At 41.5% G+C, this 17,218-nt stretch overlaps 1 protein-coding gene across 2 annotated transcripts; it reads left to right on the top strand.

Annotated features, from left to right (window-relative positions):
* The first annotated feature begins 782 nt into the window (after positions 1 to 782).
* Positions 783 to 16,911, top strand: faxc (failed axon connections homolog). 2 transcript variants are annotated; one of them, XM_022753615.1, is made up of 7 exons: positions 783 to 862; positions 2,701 to 2,822; positions 6,344 to 6,479; positions 7,864 to 8,060; positions 11,571 to 11,788; positions 13,077 to 13,193; positions 13,745 to 16,911. In XM_022753615.1, exons 1-7 carry the CDS (start codon positions 824 to 826, stop codon positions 14,062 to 14,064), a joined length of 1,149 nt encoding a protein of 382 aa, XP_022609336.1. In that variant the 5' UTR covers positions 783 to 823; the 3' UTR covers positions 14,065 to 16,911. The 2 variants fall into 2 exon arrangements, with proteins under 2 accessions (XP_022609336.1, XP_022609335.1); XM_022753614.1 differs by lacking the exon at positions 783 to 862 and having other exon boundaries at positions 2,377 to 2,822.
* The last annotated feature ends 307 nt before the right edge of the window (positions 16,912 to 17,218 follow it).

Raw genomic sequence — 17,218 nt, 5'->3', positions numbered from 1 at the left:
ACGCTGAAAACCAATTTTAGATGCTAAAGTCTGGAGAAGTCATGTCCACATGCGAGAGGGGACAGTCACTTCCTCTGAGATTATAATGGGTCTTCTGTGGAAGTATTATATAATACAAATCATGCCCATGGCAGAGAATAAGTCATGCTTGCATGATGTTCTTAGAGACCAATAACCAGGTTGTAAGAGCTGTGCAGAAATCATATTGTTCTGCTAATGCAGATTATAAAATGGACTCTGAGGTTTATGAGAAGGTCCAGAGGTCCCAAAACAAGGAACAATACTTTTTATTTCACTTTGTAAAAATTATTCCAGTGTATAATGTTGATGATAATGATAACCATTGTATTATTATGTAAATAATAAAGGGAGTTGGGTAAACCTTGAGAGCGCCCAGCAAATTTCACAGCTTTCCTGCTACAGCAGTGTCTGCAGCAGACTGTTATTCCCACGTTTGTTTAACTGTCTACAATAACAAACACTGCTGCTGTGATGCGCGCTCCCTGAAGCCGCGGGAGTGCGCACCCAACTTGCAGTAGCCATGGCTGCAGTTGAGACTTTGATTCACGTCACCGTGGGACAGATTGAATGTACATCGCTCGCTCGTCCTGTTTGGCTTCAACTCAGCACCTCTCGTTGAACCGGACAGGTTGCACCTGTTGACGGACACGAGACTGGATTTCATTGGCATCAGGGTCATACAGACGGTGATGTAAGCTGTTGGCTATAGGTTACGAAATCTTCTTTTCTCCAAGTTCTCTCTGTCCATCTCTCGGCATGCCCGACAAACACACTCACAACACACCAGGTGGAATAACTCGTCATGATGAATGTCTTCCTGCACTTCCGAGGTTGCTCCAGAGTAAGTACACTTTCCTATCTGCCTTTGTACCTCCAAGTATTCTGCCCTGTCTACTTTAACTAGTTATTATAAGTTCATTATTAAGGTAGACCTACAATACAGGTGGCAGTGTTTCCTGCCTTCAACGAATTAAGGCAAACGGACAATGAATGCATTAACACACTCATAATTAATTATCAATTATTACTTTTAATTGAACAAAGGCTTATGTGTGGAAATATGATTACATTTTTTACAAAGATCACAAAAAGACATTTTTGTGTTCATGTTATTAGTTACTTGTAGTGATTGAGCCCATAAAGACTAAACAAACCAAGACTACAGACTAAAACAGATCCACTAAAGCAGGGGGTGGAGTCGGTTGTCACTGGACTGTATATGTCAGCTACCACAGACAATTTAATTTCTTACATGAATATTAGATGAATTATGTGTCATGTTGTGTTGCTAGCCAATAGGCTGTGTGTTCATCATGGTTGGCTACTGGTTTCACTGGGATGCGGGGGGCCTCTCAGGGCGGGGTGACTTTTCCACTGGAAGAGACAATAGGCCAGTTGCATCAAGCTGCCAAGCATTAACACATCAATACCGGAAGTTGTCCAAGTTCGTTTAAAAAATAAAACAATGGCATTGGTTTTGTTCAAACCACACCTGCTCCTTATTACCTTGGTCAAATGGCTATTATTAATAATGTGTGAAAGGACAACACACGTTAAAAGAACCTTAACTCAAGGCCTCCAACTCTCAAATTTTCACAACATTTTTCATAACCACTGTTTACGTGCTCCGGAATGAGCTTTCATGCTCAAGTATAACAAACTGTAGAAACCCCTGTGGTAGAAACTAAGAGGGGTTCTCCAAAACTATGTGAAAGTTCCCCTCAAAAATAAAACTGTAATTGCTTACACAATGTACAGGACCAGGAACCAAAACATGGAGACTATTTTGGAAAAGGCTAAATTGTTGCACTTGATCCTGCTGGTTTGAATAAGTAAAGAGCATCTTGAGCTGCAAATAATTGATTAATCATTTGATGCATTTTCCATGCGAAATGCCAAACATTATCCATTTCCAGCCTCTGAAATGTGTTATGATTGGTAACTAATCACATCTGTCTGTCATGATAGTAAACTGAATATCTTTGGAAACATGATTATGTCACTTTTGGCTCAGGGAAATTGTAGTAGGTATTTGCTTTTTTTACTCGGCCTATTTTCTGCTATTTTATAGACAAATAATCTTCAGTTTGCTGTCCTAACATGAGAAGTTAACATTTAGCTATTAAAAGCAGGGGTATATGTTACTGCATATGTGACATGCAGCCGGTGCCTCACTAGTTTTCAATAGCTTCACTAGTTCAATAATGAAAGCTTTTAAAATGTAAGTACTGCTTACAGAGCACAGGTCATCAAATGCAACACAATCCAAAAAGATAATCTTATTTTGAAATTAGTAACCGGAAGTACGGTTGTTGTGTTTCTGGCTCTATGACGTTGCTCTCCGAAACCTGCAAAGGAAGGCGAAGTGGGTGCCGAGCATCATTCTGGAGAGGGTGTCGAAATGTTTTCTCCGTCTGCCTTTCTGGAGGAATATTAGCCGCACTGCCGCCATGCCGTAGACAACCCGCCGGGCGGTTTGATGAAGCCTAACGGGGACTGCAGCAGGGAGGAAGCGGGGTGGCTGTAACCGAGGGAGGGAGGATGTACTGGGCTGCTGGCTTCGCCTCTTCCCGGCCGTGTGTGGTTGAACTCGGGCGGAATCACAGCCTGCCCCTCGGGCTGTGCGCCACCGAGCAGCAGCAGTCTTTGTATGGCTATATCATTACCTTCCCTCTACAGGACTACGGAGGCATCATGTCGGTTCTGGGCTCGGACTCCTGGTGGAAGAAGACCCTGTACATCACCGGGGGGGCCCTGCTGGCTGCTGCAGCCTACCTACTGCATGAGCTACTCGCCATCAGGTAGGGATGCACAGCATGGCTGATTTGTTTATCATCAGCAGTTCTTTTTATTTACCCTTCAGATCTGCGGGTCTAATTACCAGTCACACCTGCTGACAGTGACTGACCCGTGTCATTGGAATGGGCTGTGGTAAAACCATGGCTGGATATAGAAGTGCGTCCATGGGATGTAATTTGTCTACAAATCTCGCGGTGGTTGCTGTGGTTTCACTCCCTGTTTTCTTCCTTCCAAGGACGCGACAGTAGGTGGAGAGAAAAAAAATTAATAAATAAAAAAACGAGTCACGCGTCCGCTCGTGTGCCGGCTCCCGTGCCAGCTCCGTCGGCACCTGAGCGTATATAAATCCAGCGCTCTCCGGGCGCTGCAGTGTCACCACGACCTTTGATTAACTCCTCCCTGGGACACACAGCTGCTGCTTAGACATAATGCAAAAACACACCTATATCTGCAGCAGTATTCTCTGGTACAGGGGGATCTGATCAGGCCGTGCGATGTGAAAGTGATTAACTCAGGATCTATTGTTAGTGCAGGCGATGCGCGCCTGTCAATGGGGATTATTTTGGGCCAGGCCAGTGCCGGGGAGTAAGTACATCCTGTAACAGTGGCCTGGTAGTTTGTGCTTTCACTCACCCTCCCCCATGATAATCTGTGTAACCTTGCATTTCGTGCAGAAATGCTGCTGCTGAATCACGTGCAGGCTACTGAGGCTGGACCCGCAGCCTGCCGGCATCATCTGCTCATGCCATGTGATGTGTTGTTGGCACTGGCAGCCGCTCTGCCACAGTGGTCGCCTTTTATTCCCCGTCCCTTCAATGAGAACTCCTTAATGTTTGGAGGGTTCTCTAAGTGGCTCCTCAGGGACATTTCAGCACCACATTTAAATAGACAGAGAATAGGATGCATAAGACACATCAGGCACACTGGTTTCAGCACCATGTGACTGTAGACAGCGACCTGAAACAGTTTCAGCACCACAAGACACAATGGTACACACATACTGTATAGTCTGTGGTACAGCAACAGTAGGGGTTATATCTTTTGAAAACCAGTTCTCCATCATGAGAAAAACAAACAACCACCACTGTAAACAAAAACCTAAACATCCAGTCTACTTCAGCATGTGTCTTGTTGACATAACCTTTTATTTTCTCATTGTACAGGCCCCCACAGACCTAACTGCTCTATGAGTAAAAAATTGTTACATTGGCTATGCATGAACAAAGTACAGTATATTAATTTTGCTCTCCATTAACGTATTCACAGACAAAGTAATGTGCAGTATGTTATACTATAATTATATTTTCTGAAGCAAACTTTTATGTGTCCTTAATTCAAAATCATATTTATAAGCAGTTCTCATAAAAGAGTCATGACTTATCAAACTGATATCACAATATTAATTAGGTTTTTTTGAGCTTTTAAAGAGCGCCAAGCTTCTCCAGGACCCCAAACACAACATTGCAGTTAAAGGAGCAGTTAAAAAGAGCAAAAGAAGCAGCAGTCAAACAGTGTTTTGATGTTTGTGATCTCCAATTCATCTCTGAACTAAAGCCCTTTGCAAAGCTCAGCCTGGAAGATACTTCTTCAATTAGATTTATTACCATTTACCAATTCTACAACACATAGTTCACTAATGATAAGATCTGCATAATGACAAGAGGGTTACCAGTGTGGCTACTTTGTGAATATATTATTCATAAAATAAGCTTGAAAAATGAGATGTTGCCTGACCACTGTACAGTTATATTAAATTATTCAAATTTAAAGAGCATTGGCCAGTGATAACAGAGATGCTAAACAGAGCAGAGAGAGTCTGTCTGTCTGCCTGGACAGTGATGATGCTGATGCTGCTTTGTAAAGTTTACACCTTCCTGTGTGCTGCAGGAATAACATCAGGTTTGACTTTATAGATTCAAATCTATTTCTTCTTAAAACAGCATAAAAAACTTCAGCGGGTCACGTTAAAGTGTTAGAGAAATGGCAATAAATACAAAAATAAAGTTTCCATGGTATGATCAGGAAAACTGTGTAGTTAATTAGAATTTTGGATTTCTTTTTTGTTTTATTTGGTTTTGTGTGTGACCTATTTTATATCCTATTTCTGCTGGTCTGATCTGATCTCAAATGATTTAATGTTTGTTTTTTTGTTTGTCTTTGTTTATTTCAAGGCCTGGTGCTAATAATACAGTGACAGCTCTTAACACAGTTGCTACAGAGACAACGGGACCTCACATCCACTGCAGTCCAGGGACCACAGACAGAGCAAACAACATCTGTACAATAAAGTATAATCGCAGGCATACAGTATGACTGCAGCTATAGAGAGTGATTGGAAATATCCAGCAGTATGTTGGCTTGAAACTGGAGCAGTGTGATGACTCATGTAGTCAATAATTTCAACTCTAACAGAAGCTCTTAATACCACTCAGCTGAGCGGGCATAGTAATACAGGAAATATCAACAATCTTTTCCACATATACACATATACTCATAAATTCTAGCTCAGCTTTTCCCATCCTCTCAAATAGCTAACCTAAAATAGCTTTCTTAGATATAATACCTTGGGTTTCCGGGGTCCTCTTGGTTACCTAAACTTAACTACACATAAACAAGTAAACAAAGGAAATCATTTACATAGATAACATAGTCCAGATTCTCCATCCCAGAGTTGAACCAGGACAACAAAATGTAGGCCGCTACAAGGCTATTGTTTGAAAGTTAATGAAGTGAGGCCACCTGAGTCACTGCAAATTTAAAAAAATGTGTTGGTTGGTGGGTTGTCTTAGAGTGTTGTAGAGCTCAGGGACATGGGGACTGTCACTGCTGCTATAATAAACTACAGGTGTGACCTGCTCCCCACAGGAAGGTTTGTTAGAGCCTGAAACTAAACAGCAGCTCCTGCTTTCTGTTTGGATGCTGAGTTATGTTTGGTATTTATCTCACAGCACTGGAGCTCTGAACTAGACTCGGGACAATTGAACATTTTCATTAAAGGACACCACTGCTGTCTTTGAGGCTTTTATCAGTGGTCCCTTTGCTGTTGTTCCTGCTGGTATCTACACACAGTTGGCAGGGTTAAAGTTATCAAAGCTTTTTTTTTCCCCTCCCTGCAGAATCAGCCATTTGCTGTCAGTCAGTCATTTCTGTAAGGCATCAAACTTGAGTAAGAAAATCCATTATAGTAAATTGGTATGTCACAGATTCCTTTGTTTCCTTATGTCACTGTGTTTGAGTTAAGTGCTTTTGCATTCTGCTTACTGTCAATTAAAAGCAAATATTAATATCTTTTTATATAAGATGTCTTTATTCACCGGGGTAGTGGATAAATTAAAGTTTAGTTTCATACCGTGAAATATCGATTTTAAGATGAAATGTACCAGTAAATGTTGGAAAACTGATTAAATACAAATCATGTTTACCCTCTATAGGCAAACTGATCTGGCGAGATATATAAACTAGACATAGATTATTCCAAACAACACTCTTTATTTACTAAAGACTTTGTTTTCTCTCTGTGTAGGAAGGAGCAGGAGCTGGACTCTAAAGACGCCATCATCCTCCACCAGTTCTCCAGGCCAAAGAATGGTGTGCCCAGCCTCTCACCTTTCTGCCTGAAAATAGAGACGTACCTGCGCATGGTGGATCTGCCCTACCAGGTGATACACAGCACACTCTGCGTCAGTGTGTGTCAAAGCAACAGAGAGAGGCTCTGGTTATCAAACAGCTTGTCTGCTACTGTGACGTCCGTCTTTAAATACCTGCTGGTGAAGCTTGAGTTTCTGTAGGTTGTTGTTTGTAGTTGGCTCTTCAGACCCAGTTCCCAGTTCTTGCAATATTTATTCCCAGCAACACTGCTGCTGCTGCTGCTGCTGCTGCTGCTGCTGCTGCTGCTGATGCTGATGCTGATGCTGATGCTGATGCTGATGCTGGTGCCAGAAATGCAAAACACATTTCTTCCTGAGTGCCAGAGGATTTTTCTTGATGTCGTACCAAATGCTCCAAAGAAGTTTTGGTGATCTTGATCGATTGAAGTACGCAAGCGAGCAAGCAAAACTTTATTTATATAGCACATTTCATTCCAGGTGGAAGCACAATGTGCTCCACGAAGCATGAATTATCAAGGAAGGTGCCAACACAAAAACTATGTGGTTAGTGTAAAGATAAAACATTAAACACTAATTAAAAACCCATAAATGATATATATGAATTAAAAACCATTAAGAAAATGAAATAATTAAGTCCAACAACCGATCAGATCAAAAAGTTATTTGATTAAAAAGTAGGAATAGAATGTGATTAAAAAATAATAAATAATCCGATAAAAATAAGACGTATAAAACCAATAAAAGTAAAATAAAATTGTAAATTAAGACCAGCAAACCAGACGACTGAACTAAAAAGAAATGTTTTCACTTTAGATTTAAAAGATGCTGAGCATAGGAGCACCTCTAATATCATTAGGCAGCATGTTCCAGCAGCTTGGGGCATAATAGCTGAAGGCAGTTTCCCCTGTGTTTGCGGAACCAGACGGCCTGTTCCAAAGTATGCAAATGCCTAGTTTGCTTCAGTGCAGTTCAAATATGTTCACATTATGTTTTTGGGCCATTTCTGGAGAATACAATTTTTGATCTTTCATTATAAATGCCTAGAAAGGTTATTGTTCCAGTCTACAATATTCTTCTTGTGCAACATTTTTACAACACTGATTAGACTGGTCCTAACCTTTTTGGCTAATCCCCCCTCCGAATGTTCACTTGTGACTCTTTGTCACTGGTTGCGCAGGTTTGCAGTTCAATCAAGGAGTCAGTTGTTCTTAGGCACCCGAAGAGGTAAAAGTATCCAGTGATTCACTACAGAAAGCCAAATTAAAAGTTAAGGAAAAACAAACTGTTAAAAAAATCCTTAATGGATTGTGTATGGCACCAAGTTGGGCGACTTGAGAGGAGCAGTAGGAAGAGAGAAAAATCAGCAACAGGAAAACAAATCAGGAGATATACAGAGCGCATTCATATTCTCACATGAAGCTGTGTTCCTCTGCAGAACTACTTTGATGGGAAGCTGTCGCCGCAGGGTAAGATGCCCTGGCTCGAGTACAACCACGAGCAGGCTTCGGGGTCAGAGTTCATCGTGGACTTCTTGGAGGAGAAGCTGGGTGTCAACCTCAACAGGAACCTCACCCCGCAGGAGAGAGCCGTGTCCCGAGCCGTCACCAAAATGGTCGAAGAACACCTCTACTGGTAAGAGGCTCGCACACGGAGTGTATGTGGTGTAGTGTTTTTGTTTCAGCCTCGTTTCAGACACTTGTGATTTTAATGGAAAAATCCAATTATGAAGCCACTTTTACTGTAGATGTTTTAAAGGTAGATTTTCTGTAATTGGATGTAACTGTTATGCCTGAGGGCTGAAATTATACATTTGCTGACTTGAATATGTACATTTGTATTTACATATTCATATTTAAATACACATTTTAATGCCTAAAGCTCAATGTAAAACCATATCAGGAAGCCCCCACAATTATCTAATTGAAAAACTATAATGTCACATTGATTTTAACAGCTAAAAAAAAGAGATGTTGAGTCTCGATCTTTTTGTATAATTTAAGCATTATTTATGCAGCCTTCCAGCCCGGGCTGACTCTATCCTAACCATCACTACGGTTTTATCAGCCACATATCGCTGCAGTGAGTCACTCCGGTACCTTGGGTGAGAAACACGCTGCTGCTAGGAAATCGTATACCACTCCTCCCACGCCCAGAGAGGCTCAGAGTGTTTTCCATTACCTAAAAGCTCAATCTATCATTCACTACCCGCACCCCTCACACACACATACACACATACACACACACACACACACACACACGCACTCACACACTGATCTAACACTGTTTGATCCAGTGTGTTGTGGCCCGTTGTCCTCTTCCCATTCAGAACATTTAAAGGTTTTAACCGTGAGGAAACAGAGTAATTAAACGTGACGTGTGTAACCTCACGGTTTCTTTAGTTGAGAAATGTTGCCGTTGGAAAAAAATGTGTGATGTGAGATTCAATCATTTATGTTGTAAAGAGGGAACTCCGTAACCTGTCTCCAAAGCAGTATAGGTCATTCATGTAACCTACATCCCCCCTTCCTCTCTCTCTCCTTGTATCACCTCCCAGCTCTCTTATCTCTGCTCCTCCTTCCACCCTGTGCCCTGTTTAGACCCACATATAGACCTATTGATTGAATTATTTATGTCAGGGAAGGGCAGTGGCAGACACAGGCCAGCAGCAGCACTGAGATATGGTTAGATCATACAAACACTGTTCTCCACCAGCTTGTCCGACTGATGCTGCTATAAGAATAAGATGACAGGAAACTGAAGAACCGCCAACTGTAGCAAATGTGCTTTATGCTTTATCTAGCATTTCTCTGAGTTTGTTACATATTAGTTGTTAGAGCTGATGGTCAACAAAGACAACATACTCTTTCAAAATGTTATAATTTCTCCTAAAGCTGCACTAATCAACACTTGTGTCATTACTGTAATAGAAGAGATATCGATTGTAATGAAGAACCTAGAGAGAGCATTTTAGCCTTTTTTTTTTTTTGGCCAAAAACTGCTCTCACATCAGTCTTGTTTCTAGCAGCTGCAAGCAGCTGTTTTCAGTGAAAATCTCAGATACACAAACTATATGCTGCATGTCCAGTACCAAACAGCAGACAGACGAGGTTAGCGGTTAGCATTTAGCCAATGAAGAGTCAGACATTTCCCTCAGGAGTCTGTGGAGTGCAAAACAGAACTAAAAGCAGAGTGAATATTGGACTTAGATTCGATCAGAATGACACGAACTGAGTGTAAATAGACAGCTGTTAGCCAACACATTAGCCATAAAGACATTATAAGCTGATAATATGCAGATTCTTGTTCTGCTGCGACCAAGTGGCTAGAAAATCAATTAATACTGATTTAAATTAAAAAATACCAACAACGGCTTTGAAATTCACTGGATTTTTCTGGAAACCTCAGCAGTATTTTAAGCAAAACAGTTTCTACAGAGAACCCTAACCCATAAATGCATTTTTATCCCAAACTATATTCATTTGTCTTTAAATTCTGGGGCTAAGAGAAGTAACACAAATAAAACAATATCCTGTTTTGATTTCACCTTTCAGATGAAGTGAGCTAAAGGTTTTATGCTTCTATAAAGCTCACAGTAACATTTTGTTATCACAGTTTTCTCTCAGGGGTCTGATTCAAAGTCCCCCCCCCCCCCCCCCCCTCCCCCCCCCCCCCCCCCCCCCCCCCCCCCCCCCCCCCCCCAAACCTGGAAACAAAGGACAGTATATCCTCTTGGGATATCAGATACTGTAACAGGAAGTAGTATGTGGTCACAGGACAATCACCACTCCCACATGTAATGTAGGCCAGATGCTTTAATTCAATTTTCATTGAGTCACCAGTCATACAGAGTGATCCAGAAGACTGCAGGCTGGAGACAGAAGCTTCTTTACAGTCACATCACGGCTCATGGGTTTGTCACTACCAGCAGGAAAGTGACATGTGGCTTCCAGGCTTTCAGACGTGCTGAGGGGGAAGCTCAGTCTGTATTTCTAGCGAGGTGGTGTGAGAAAATGCAAGTGTGTAAGGATGTAGCAGCTTAATCTTGTTAGTGTCTGCACACACAATCAGCTTGGCTGCAGAAACATCACAAATCAAAGAGCAGAAACGACACTGAATGTGCCAAATATCAGGAGCGGTTACTCTTTTCATTATGTTTATTAATTAGGGGAATCCAGGCGGAACAATTGTTCTTTATCGGTTTCCTTTATTAAATGTATTGCAGTCACAAAGGAGGAGACGCAGATAAATAGGACCAGAGTTAAAGAGGGATTTTGAGGCTTTGAGTTGGCCTTGTTTGTACGTAAACACCAGCTCTGTCTGTCTGCTGCTGTGAGACAAATCTCTCCTTGACGTCAGGATGGCTCCTGTAGCTGCCCAGGTTTCCTTTTTTCATTTTAACACAAGCTAGAGAGAATGGACGACTCAACAAAGAGACTGAGCAGTGCAGCAATAAGTCGACGTTTTTGTTCACCAGCTTGTAACCCTAATTTGTAATGGAGTTTCTCAGCTGTGTCACCTTTTCTCCTCTAACCTATTTCTGTATGAGAGGCAGCAACAGACTCCAAGCATTTCCCCTCATGTACACAACAACAAGCTGACAGTTTGAGGGGCTGAATATACGACGTGTTCTGGCAGCGAGCTGAGAGCAGTATAGCTGATGGATGGGCAGTGGGACGGAAGTGGTGGTGCACTTTTATTGATGAGGATGAGGTTAATTGTCAATGGACATAAAGCTTTGTTGGTAACAGGACACGGGCTGAACCCCTGATTAAACAGTCTTATTGTTGACACTACTCTACTGTATCCCTGCATGTTCGATTCATGACTTTTTATAGATTTGGAATTGCTGCTATGAGGAATTGTGTGCTGACGTAAAGAAATTGCTTTTCGTATCACACATACGACATTACAGTTTCTCATCCTATTTTCATCTGTATGAAACTCATTTCTTGTCGTTTAAAGACTTTGAGTCAAACGGTCTCGGACAGTACTGTTCAATGTAGATCTGAAGCCTAAGAGCCCAAATTGCAAAGATACAATAAATTTGCATTAAAAGATCCATGATATGAAGAGCCTTGGTGTCAGACCCATTCCTGCTAGAACACAATTAGTTAACCAATGTAACTCTGTGTGTTTTTTTAGGACGATAGCTTACTGTCAGTGGGTGGACAACTTGGAGGAAACCCAGAAGCTTCTCGCGATGAGCGGCCCGCTGAGCGACACACTGAAGTGGCTTCTGAGCCACCTGAACGGCAGCATGGTGCGCAGAGAGATGTACGGCCACGGCATCGGACGCTTCTCCAAGGAGGAGGTCTACGCCCTGATGGAGAAGGACATGAGAACACTGGCCACACTGCTGGGTAGGACCGTTGTTTGTGCGTGTGCTTGGATAAGCAATCATGTAGCCTCCTCTCCAAACCATTAAAATGTAAACAATTAGTGCTAACAGCTACCTCATCAAAACTGTGAGCAGTAACCTACATAGCTACGGGATTACCCAAACTCTGTTACATAATCTGATGAAATAGTTGCTGGATTTTTTAAATTGGGATAATAAAATTACCTGCTTTTATCCCTACAAATCCCTGGCCATTAGTAGAGCGATTTCTATTTCTTTTAGAAAAACACTACAATCTCAGATTTATTCAGAAACTCATTTTCAGCTCAGTTGTGGAGAAATATGAAGTAAATACCAGTGACAGCCTAACGTGCAAGACATTATAATAAAGTACTGCTTCATTATGAGTAATTCACCCTGAATTATTTCAGACAAACTATTTACTTTCCTCAGACAACATGCCAAAGATTCATTCATGTGTGGTTACAGTGTATGCCGGTGAATGCCACTTGAATTTTATCAAGATATAGACAGAATGAATGAAAACACGGAGAGGTCTGGACGTCAGCCGGGAGGATACAGTATCAGAGTGTTCAGATGGAAATAAACAGTTAGATGCTGGAAAGAGAGGTGATTTGCATCGATCTGTTTGTGCCATTTCAACTGACCACCACTAACTGTAAAATGGAAAGTCGTTCCCAGAGTGAATGCACCGGTATTCTGTGTGACCATGTGGCTTCTCTTCTATTGTTCTGCTGCAGGCTTAAGTGCTAGAGGTGTGAATATAAAATGTTTTACTGCCGCTCCTCCAGCTTCAAGGTGAAATTAGTGTATTATGAAGCTCATTCTCGAAAGGTGCAGAGGAGGAAGATATCATTGATTTAGTGTAAATAGTGTTTTAAGGCTTTATCTACTATAGATTTCAGTATTAGGGGTCATGTTACTTTTAAAACATTGTAGTACTCGGACTACCTAATCTAGTAACTATAACAGTGTTTTCAATTCCAATAAAAAGGATTAGATAGCTTATTACTCTATTTCATTATTTTTATTAGCTACCCTGGTGGCTACCAACTACGCTAACATGCTAAATAAGACAGTGAACATGGTAAACATTATACCTGGTAAACATCAGCATGTTAACATTGTCATTATGAGCATGTTGGCATGCTGACGGTAGCATTTAGCTCAAAGAACAGCCTCTCAGAGCCGCTAACATGGCTGTAGACGACTTTAAAAAAAAAAAGAAAATTGGACAGCATCTTATTCACAGCTGTAAAACTACTTGATGTCTCTTCTCTGTTCTGTAGGAGATAAGAAATACTTTATGGGCTCTAAGATGTCAACATTAGATGCTACAGTGTTTGGGCATCTAGCGCAGGCTATGTGGACTCTACCTGGGACACGACTAGAACAACTTATCAAAGGTCAGTGGATCTGTTCAGTATTCAGACGTGAGTGAAGCCGGATATTTCTAATAGATATTTCCAAATCATTTCATGATTACTGTAAATAATATTGCTGTACTTTGAGCTTCATTATGTCTCTATTTTTGTAGTGTATAAGCAGAATTTACATTGTCATGTACAGTTTTCCCTGCTGCTTCTTCACAGTTATATTTCTCTCTTCCTGCCACTGGATGGCAGTAATATTCTACTGCAATGCAGTGTTGCAGACACAGGCTTTGATTGTTGTTTTCACATCTTGCACAGAGCAGGGAACGCTCGAGTCTGTTATCTCTTCAGAGCAAAATCAGAGCATATGATGTCACAGACGAAAGTTCTCTGTTGTCATTTTGATACATAATTTGAATTAAAGAGCTTGTAGGAAAGAGAAGACAAAAAAAAACACCTGTCTCATAATGTATCCCCAGTGTCTTCTCTTTCTCTGCATCAAACTCTCGATGTCAGTTAGCATCTGCTGGTTTTAGCTGTATCTTTAAAAGCTTGTTTGTGTAATCCTGTGTCTGTCTTTACAGGAGAGCTGATCAACCTGGCCATGTTCTGCGAGCGAATGCGGAGGAGGTTCTGGCCCGAGTGGTTTGTGGAGGTGGAGGATCTTTACTACGATGGAGACAGTGAGAGCAGCGGCGGCGTGTCGCCTACAGGCCTCCTGGACTTTGGCCTCTTCTCCAGGACTGACACTCTGGACGACAGCGACGCCAGCAGCCACTCAGCGGGACACACTCACTCACACTCCCCCGACTCCGACCACTCGCTCTTTGACTCGGATGTGGGCACGGGGTCTGACAATGACATTCAGCTTAAGGAGGAGTTAATGCCGGACCTGGAGGTTTGACCTGAGAAAGGCCGTGATTGGCTGACAGATGGAGACTGACCGGAGGCTGGAACAATCAGTTTTGTTTAATAAACCTGGTTGGAAGAGCCTGTCCAGACAACAGCTCTCACAGCTGAAGAGACTATTCCAGCTCCTCCACCTCCAATACTCAACATGTTACAACTCCCTGATGGACAAACTGGGTATTTATATGCAGAGCATACAGACTTAACCTCATAATGCACATGCTACTGTACTGTTTGTCCCCTCCCGTAACATCAGAACGGCCCCTGTGGCAGTTTCTCTTTGCCTTATTTGTCTCGTCCTAAGATGCGGAAGCTGGTGAGAAAGGTTAACGCAAAGGAACCGTCTCATGAAAAGTGCGGCAACGACAGAGGAGTGTTGTAGACACGACAAGTGGCACTTCACTTGCTATGAAATGACGCAACTAATCACCACTCTGCCATGTGTCTTAACGCACAAACCTATTCAGACAGGTGGAGATTGATCGTGTGGCTAAAAGGAACAGCTGCTGTGGCTCAGCCATTAACCCTCTATGTGCTGGAGTGGAAACGCAGTTGATACTGAGTGCCAGTTCACGCCGTAGATTTGTCCTCACGTCATCTCCTCTATCTATGCTACCGTATGTGGGAAGAATCTGTATCAAAAAAATGATATGTCTCCACCAGACCACAAGCCCAGGTCCACTTGTCGGCCGACTGAATATGAGTCAGGAGGAAAGATGAGCAGACTTGTGCCTGTTTCATTTACTGGTCATCATCCTTATTTCTCTCCGTTAATTAATTATTTGTTTGCACCTTGTTATTGGTGAGCTTGGAGCTTTTGGTAATTCACTTCATGATCCTTTAGATCTTATTGAAGAGCTGTAGTTTTTATATTTCACCACTAGATGGAGGCAGCAGTCAGTTTGATATCTCCTTCATTCTGTAACATCAAGGTCATTCCACCCTGAGGACCTGCAGTGGATTTAACACAGCAAATTATTTCTCCCTCACTCCTAAACTTTAGTGTCCTGGTTCCCATTCATAGGTAACCTATCTCTGTGTGTGTGTATGTGTGAATGCATGTATATTTTGCATGCATACTGTGACTGAGCACAGCAACAGATCAGCCTTAGTGCTCAGAGTCAAGGGTGAAAATACTCTGCAACAGCTTTTGTTGGAATATAATTTATTATCAGTGCCACTTGATTATTATTCTTTCTATAAGAACATATGTGTCAAATATATATTTTTTGTTAATCCTTGCTTTTTTATTTCTCTCAAAGAGAAATGTTATTTTGCACTAGTGGAAATTTATTTTCACCTTATTTCAATGGAAACAGTCTGCTGGGCGGAGGTAGACAACAGAATAGGCCAAATGAATGGGAAACATAAGTGTGTGTATCAGTAGTGCAGGACGCTGAGTGTTCTGATCATGATTGTGCTGTGAGGGGACAGTGCTGCTTATGTTGGCTGTGTGTCCGAATGTTACTCTGTGTGAATGTCATCAGTGAAGCAGTTGATGGGAAAAGTCTTCTCAGAGACGCATGATACCAAATCAAACAGGACTGAACATCACTGAGTGAAAAACCCTGAGTAAAAAATGGACCAAAATGTGTCGGGAAGTGTTCACTTTTTTGTCTGTCATGTTAAGCTTGGTGGAAATGCTTGTAATGGCAATACAGTACCTATGATGGCTGTAAAAAAGATTGTGGTGCATATAGAGTAGATGTGACTTAAGTTAAAGGATTCGTTCACCCAAATTACAAAACATATTTTCTCATGTACCTTTAGTGATATTGAGTCATGGAGATAGTTTTATTTTTATTTTTCAAGGTTTTGCCTTCATCCCAATGCAGTAGAGGTGAATGGGATTTCATTTGTGGTGCTCACAGCATTGAATATTGACATTTGGAAAAATTCAAATTCAACATGCAAACATCTCTTGAATGCCTGTTACTCTGGATAATACTCAACATCTTGTCATGAGCTTTCATAGGGAGCATTTCATCAGAAAGGAGTTCAGATGGAGACCGTTTAGAGTAAGGCTGTCATAAAGAAGTACGTGTAAATGATTCAAATGACTTTGAATGCAACACATATAGTCTAATCCCAACCTATCTGGTAACACTTCATTTGCAGTGCCTCCGCTGCCTCACTTGAGTGGCAAGCTGGCACTGTAAGGCAGTTGCTTTTTTTATAAAGGCAGCAAACAGCCATACCTTTATCCATAATCTTTCTATCTATGCTATCAAATCCAAAAATGCTTCCACACATTATTTCCCAGGTGGTTTGGTGTTATCATTATCCATTTGACACAGCTCCCCAGTGTACCTGCTCATATACTGTTATTATTGAGCATGGAAGTTTATTTTTGACTGTGACAGACATTTGAATTTGTTTTGAAAAGTTAGTGATTCAAGCTGAGATATGTGACAGCCCTGGTTCCCACTGAGGTCTTTAGATGATTTAGACTAACAGGGACATTATTTTGGTAAAGGGATGTTTCTGTTGAATTATTTAAAGCTGCTACAATCACAATTTGTACAGTAACAAATGGACCAAATGACGTATGCGTAATGTATCACCAACTCCGCTGTGTTAGCCTTAGCTCTATGAAGCATTTTACCATCTTTTACCTCTTTGTCTTCCTGTTTTGGTTTGCTCTCATCAGCATTGTTTACAGACGTAGCAGGCAGCTGTCTCCATTGAAAAAGCTCTGATAAACCCACCGTTCGCCAAACAGCAGACAGACAAGTTAGCGTCTAGCCGGTGAACGCGGTGGAGCCTTTAGCAGCGAAAGAGCCCCATTTTTCCCTCAGGAGTCGGTAGAGAGCAAAACACTGATAGAAAAAAAAAAAAAAAAGAGCGAACACTGCTGTGATATTCAACAGGTGGATACAAACATGACTTCAGATGCTTGCTAATGTTGCTCACCATATCAACGTCAAAGGTGATAATATGTCAGTGCTGTGTTTACAAAAAAATCAGTTAATGCAGTTTTAAATATTTGCTTTTTTTAATGCTTTGAGTATCACAAACAAAATTGTATTAGCTTCCATTACATTGGGGTGGAGACAGAAATCTTATAATCTCATAAACCCAAAACTGTTTGCATGGTTATGTACCACTTGGAGTGACTGAGAGGAACTTTTTGGAGTGTGGGTGAATAG

Source organism: Seriola dumerili, unplaced genomic scaffold, assembly GCF_002260705.1.
Source record: "Seriola dumerili isolate Sdu_G_001 unplaced genomic scaffold, Sdu_1.0 BDQW01000191.1, whole genome shotgun sequence".
In the NCBI taxonomy this organism is placed as follows: Eukaryota; Metazoa; Chordata; class Actinopteri; order Carangiformes; family Carangidae; genus Seriola; species Seriola dumerili.
The sequence above is the reverse complement of the archived record's forward strand: the minus strand, read 5'-3'. Positions and strand labels throughout refer to the sequence as shown.